The 6,680-nt window shown below is 41.1% G+C and overlaps 1 protein-coding gene across 1 annotated transcript; it reads right to left on the bottom strand.

Annotated features, from left to right (window-relative positions):
• Positions 1 to 269: 269 nt before the first annotated feature.
• Positions 270 to 1,431, bottom strand: LOC123464083 (igE-binding protein-like; the record flags this gene model as incomplete). Its single annotated transcript, XM_045160752.1, has 1 exon — positions 270 to 1,431. A coding segment is annotated over one exon (1,083 nt), but the record flags the coding sequence as incomplete, so codon positions are not given.
• Positions 1,432 to 6,680: the final 5,249 nt, after the last annotated feature.

Consider the following 6,680-nt stretch of genomic DNA (forward strand, 5'->3'; position numbering starts at 1 on the left):
ACTCCAAGGTTGGTCTTTCATCCAGATCCAGTGAGACATAGGCACATCCTCCTCTGGAGGATCCAAGACCTTTTGTTCCTCTAATATCCTTTTTATAAGGGAACAAGCCATGTAGGCTAGGCAATACTAAAAGCTGAGCAATACGATCCCCACAGGAAATAGAAGATATCCCTCTAGGGGAAGAGCACAGAATTTTTACTTGTCCTTCATAATCCTCATCTATAACTCCAGGGTGAACAATTAAGCCTTTTAGAGCAGAAGATGAGCGTCCTAGCACCAAGCCTACTGTATCAGAGGGCAGGGGTCCTTTAAAATCAGAGGGGATTGGTTGACAACCCATTTGTGGTGTTAATACTGCTCGGGTGGTGGCACAGAGGTCCAACCCTGCGGAACCCAGAGTGGCTCTCCGTGGCTCCCCGGTGGCCTCATGGATACCTTGGGTGGCTCGACATTCATGGCCCCATACATTTGAGGGCCCTGGGGTCGAGGGCCCCTCTGTCGGTTTTTTGGCTGGCTATTAGAATCATTTGTGAGCACTCTCCCCTTAATATCTTTAACTAACCTACACTCATTGGCCCAATGTTTACCCTTCCCACAACGTGGACACATCCCAGGAACTTTCTTCTGTACATTAACTCTGTCTTGACTTCCTGGAATCTGACTCTTACACTGCCTTTTTATGTGTCCTCTTTTCCCACAATTATAGCAAGTAATGTCTCTAATCCTCTTTGCAGCAAGGACAGCTGCTGCTATCCCCGCATTAGACAAAGGACCTCCTATCTCTCTGCATGCTTTCATCCAGGCATTAAGCCCTTTTCCTTTCCATGGTGTAATAGCATTTCTACACTCCTTTGTACATTGCTCATAAACAAGCTGTTCTATAAGGGGCATAGCAGTATCAGGGTCTCCAAAAATTCTACCTGCAGCCTCCATTATTCTTGCCACAAAATCCGAAAAAGGTTCATTTATGCCTTGAACTATTTTTGTTAAGTTGCCAGTAACTTCTCCTTTATTGGGCAGGCTTTTCCATGCTCGTACAGCTATCTGGTTAATCTGTCCATATACCTCCACAGGGTAGGCCGTCTGATTAACCGTCCATTGTCCCTGGCCAGTCAACATTTCATAAGTCCAAAATGGCTGACCATTAGCAGCATTTTGTCTAGCCTGAGCGGCACAGGCATCTTGATAGATAGATTTCCAATCAAGATATTGTCCCATTGTTAAGCAGGCTTTCACTGTATTATACCAATCTGCAGGAGTCATTGCATAAGCAGTGAGCCTCTCTACCTGAGCCTGAGTAAAGGAGGCATTAGTCCCATATGTCCTAACTGACTCTGCAAGATCTTTTAACTGTTTATGTCCTATGGGCTCATGATGTCGGCCCTGAGCTGGATCGTCAAACACTGGAAATATTTGTTGAATTTTTCTTATTTCTTTTGGCTTGCAGAAAGAAGTTCCCTCCATGTATCTCAGTACTTCCCTATTTGTTAAAGGTGGGGCAGAAGGCACAACAGGTGGGTCAGGGCGATATCTCTCAGCCTGATGCCTGTCAGCTTCCTCCTCTAACAGAGCCTCATCATACAAGTCCAACTCCCCTTCGCTATCTGAAGATTCAAAAGATCTTACAGAAGCAGTCTCAGAACTTGATGAGCTTGCCACATGTAAATGTTTGAATTCACTTAATAAAGGATGCAAATCATTACCTTCCAAATCTTTAACCTTAGTTTCCTTTTTATCATTACCCTTTATTACATTTTGTTCCTTCCTTTTATTACCTTCTAAATCTTTAACCTTAGTTTTCTTTTTATCATTACCCTTCATTACATTTTGTTCCTTCCTTTTCCTTTTATTACCTTCTAAATCTTTAACCTTAGTTTTCTTTTTATCATTACCCTTCATTACATTTTGTTCCTTCCTTTTATTCTGTTTTCCTTCCTGTTCCCTTTCTTCTGTTTCTGACATACTGTCCTGATGTTCCGCTAAAGTCCTCTGGCCCTCTTTCACTTTAATGAGCACACAGGGCAAGAAGAAAATCATAACAATAGCATCAACCTCCCAGGGCAGCATACCTCTCAGAAAAAAGTCCGGATCCGTCCGTCCCGTGTGTCAGTTCTGAATCCTCCTTAAAACAGGGGTCTTCGCTGGTGCAAGATGTTCTTCAATTCCCGGGGTTTCGGCACCACTTGTCACGCCCGCCTCACCAGCAAGGAGGACGCCACAATCAGGATTCTTCTGAACACACTTTATTGGGGACTGCCAAACTGCTAGATGCGAAGACGCGAAGACCCAGAACCACGAAAGGCGACTGTTTATATAGGGTTTTAGGCTGCTTACCCACAAATGATTGGTCAACTGAGGATATGTGGCCACCAGTGATTGGTTACTTTCTGGATGCCTCATTAGCATCGGCCCGCAACGGGTTGGAGCATGCGCACTGTGCTAAATTTACACCAGCTGTGACCAATAAGAGGCCAGAAACCGGCGCCAGCTTGTAATAGCGTCTGCGCGGCTCCTAACAATTCTCTCTAAGCACCTGATGAAGGTGTAACTTTTTAGTATGTGTTTCAGGATGTAGGATTTTATGGTACCATTTCATTTTGGTCCAATTTTATATTCCATCCCCCACCCTTACCATCCCCTCCTGTTCATCCTCCCTATTGCCTGGTGCTCAAGATACTTATAAGGTATGTCAGCATCTTGGGCAGATTCATGTTAGGAGCCACAGATGAGTGAGAACATCTTTCTGTGATGGAGTGAGTTCACTAAGAATGATCTTGTTCCAAGTTTGACTATTTTTTTTCCAAACTTCATTGTGTCATTTTTCCTTATTGATGTGTAGAATTCCATTGTGTAGATATACCACATCTTTATTATCCATTTGTCTAATGATGGGGACATCTGGGTTGATTCCAGCTCTTAGCTGTTATGAATTGAGCAGCTATAAACATGGTTGAGCAAATCTCTCCAAACTGAGGCGTGGAGCTTTCAGGGTAAATGCCCAGTAAGGGAATAATTGGATTTGTTAGTAACGCCAACCAACCTTTCTAGGAGTCTCCATATTGCTTTCTATAGTGGTTGTACCATCTTGTATTTCCACCAACGTGAATGAGGGTTCCTATTTCTCCACATCTTCACCAATATTTGTTTTTATTAGATTTTTTAATGTTTACTATCCTTACTTGGGTAAGGTGGAATCTCATAGTTGTTTTAATTTGCATTTCCCTGATGATTAGGGATGTTGAACATTTTCTTAAGTATGTCATTGCTATTTGTATTTCTTCCTCTGAGAAGTCCCTATACAGTTTCTTTGCACCATTTTGTGAGTGGGTTATTTGAATTTCTTTTTGTAACTTTTTTTTATTACTAACTAGTTTTTTTATTTGACTTTTTATTGTTTAGGTTTTTGAGTTCTTTGTACATTCTAGAAATTAGGCCTCTGTCTGATGTTTATCCAGAAAAAAATTTCTTCCATTCTGTGGGTAACCTATTGGCTCTGCTTATTGTATGTTTGTCTGAGAAAAAAGTATTCAGCTTCCTGCGATCTCAATGGTTGAGTGGTTGTTTAAGTGCCTGAGCTACTAGACTTTTGCTCAGAAAGTCTTTTCGTACTCCTAAATCATGGAAAGTTTCTCCTCTTTTTTCTTCCAGTAATAGGAGAATTTCCAGTCTTATATTGAGATTTTTAATTCATTTTGAGTTGATTTTTGTATATGGCAAAATGTGTGGATCGAGTTTCATTTTTCTGCATATGGTTATACAGTTTGTCCAGCATCATTTGTTGAAGATGCTGATTTTTTTCCCAGTCTACATTGTTAGGACCTTTGTCAAATATCAAGTAGCTGTAGTTACTTGACCCAGAGACTGGGTCCTCAAATCTGTTCCATTCATCTATGTTCCTGTTTTTATGTCAGTGCCATGTTGTTTTTATTACTATTTCTTTGTAGAACAGCTTTAGAGCAGGTATGGTGATACCTCCAGAGGTGTTTCTTTTGGTGAAGATATGCTTGTATATCTCAGGCATTCTGCCATTGCATATGAATTTTGAGATCATTTTTTCTATCTCTGTGAAAAAAGATATTGCAATTTTTATTGGTATTGTACTGCATATATATATATATATACACACACACACACACACACATTCCTTAGCCTGAAGAGGGATGTTTAGATAAAAATATCCCTCCACAAGCTCATATATTTGAAAATTTGGTTCCCAGATGATAGACCTATTCAGAAAATCATGGAACTTTTAGGAGCTGGAGCCTAATACCCCCCCCCCCCCAAAACCTATAATGGCACAGAACAAACACACTGCAAAAGATGTCATTGGGTATAGCAAAGAAATATTCAACCAATATAAGATTTAAACAGGGTAAACATCAAACTCTGTAACGCCAAGTCCAAGAACTATAGTCAGTGACAAATCTCCAAGTCTGGTAATTCTAACCAGCAGCAAGCCTCTGGAGTTCCAATTCTGCCCCTCCAGATAGGCTACTCACAGTCCTGGAAAACTTCATCTTGGGCTCACAGCTCTCCTTAGCAGCCATCTCATGGTCCTAGCATTTCCACTGGGTCTTTACTGCAACCCATGGTTCATCCTCACAGCTCTGTCGGGTCTCCATCAGGTCTCCATGCAGGCATGTAGCAAACCTGCTTCACACTGCCCGTGGCCATTTCCAAAACACAAGACCATGTTACAAACTCAATGATCCTCCTTTTCCTGAGTGTCTTATACTGCATAATAACAGGTAGGGTGCCAATTGTTAATCCATGGAGGAATAAAGCAGACTTTGAAGAATAGGAAACTCCTTCAGCTTTCAGACCCTTCAAAAGACTACATACTTTTGGCTGTCACAATGCAGATCAACTGGCCCAATCTCAATGGTTGTAATCTCTCATACAATTGCAGCTGAACAGGCACAATTGCAGCTCAAAGATTTGTTTCTGTGCCATACACCTCTGCACACACCAGTCCATTTCTACACACAAAACAAACCCTGCACAAGTTCTCAGGACACAGGAATAACAGCAACCCTCTCACACAAACTGCTTCTAGTCCCATCCAAGGCAAGCTCTTTCTCACCCTCATCAGCCAAACCTCCCAGTCCATAGTTCTTACTGCATTCAGAATAGTTCATCAAGCTGTACTTACAGTACTGCAAGGCATCTCTCAGTCCAAGATTCAAATCCTTCCACATTCTTTTTTGAAAATCAGTTCCAAAAGGCCAAGGACACACAGTTAGGGTCTAGCAGTAACTCCAATCTTGGTGCCAATAATACTGTTGCAGTCAGATTTCCATTGCTGGTAGAAATCACCCAATCAAGAGCTGCTTTGGGGGGATAAAAGAGGGTTTATTTTGGTTTATGGACATAAGGGGAAGCTCCATAATGTCAGGAGAAAATGGCATGAGCAGAGAGTGGACATCACCCCCTGGCCAACATTAGGTAGAAAATGGCAACAGAAGAGAGTGCCAAACTCTGGCATGGGGACACTGACTATAATGCCCATAGCCCACCGCCAGCAATACACTGCCTCCAGGAAGCATTAATTCCCAAATCTCCAGTAGTTGGGAACCTGACATCCAGAACACCTAAGTTTATGAGGACACCTGAATCAATCCACCACACCCTCAAACTATGAGATAGATAAAATTACTTCTCTGCTATCTAATCACAGCAATGAGGAAATTTATGTAGGAGAAGGGCTAAGCATCGAGCCGAACTGTGGCGACACAAGGCAACAGCATAGATCTTGCTCACTTATTATTGCTAGTATTTGGGTATCCTATTGAAATTTAAAAGGAGGATAGGTAATTTAGTCTGCTGTATTTGTAGTCAGTAATCATCTCATGGACAGCACTTACTTTACTATCTAGACATCACTAATACTTTTAGATGTACTGAAGGATTCAACTACTCATTGTGCCTCACCATCTACAATGCTTGGCTTTCTCAACCAGGACAGTTCTCCCAGTAACTCTTAAGTAGTCCTAGATCTGCTTCCCTACTGATTTGAAAATCATTTCTCCTTTGTTCTCTGGTGTTGTTTCTACATGACTATGTCTGTGGTGATGGCTAATTTTAATGCACAGGATAGTCCGTGGACAATTCTCCATTGTGGGTACCTCAAGTAAATCATCACAAAGAAGGAATAATACTTGAAAACTTCAGTACTTTGCTGGAAATCTTGAGGGTAGAAGAGAAGGAAACTTATAGGATGATTGCTTTTCCTCCTGTGTGTATGCTCAACCTTGGGACTTAGAATGTAATCACCTTGGCTCAGTGCTGACTTGTAAAAATGAAGATTAGTAAATTCAATAGCCACTTACTAAATTGTGTGATTCACTTAGAAAATACTTTTTAGCCTAAATGTGGGCTTTATGCCAAGACATTTTTATTCAATTGCAAACCAACTTTCTCATATTTGGGCCACAAAGGATAAAATTTAACAACTCTTGTTGTCTATCTTTCCATCAGTAATGTGAAGGTATAATAAGGAACAATGCAAAGTTTGTGCAAATATAAACTGCCAGCAAAAATAACAATGATGGTGGTGGCTTTATCCTTCCATTCCTCTGTGTCACCTTGTTATCCCTTACTTGTCATTCACTAATTAAATGTCAGATCCCAATAGGTACATGGATAGCAGTGTTATTTGACTTAATCTAAAATAGAATCTA

Source organism: Jaculus jaculus, chromosome 10 (genome assembly GCF_020740685.1).
Source record: "Jaculus jaculus isolate mJacJac1 chromosome 10, mJacJac1.mat.Y.cur, whole genome shotgun sequence".
In the NCBI taxonomy this organism is placed as follows: Eukaryota; Metazoa; Chordata; class Mammalia; order Rodentia; family Dipodidae; genus Jaculus; species Jaculus jaculus.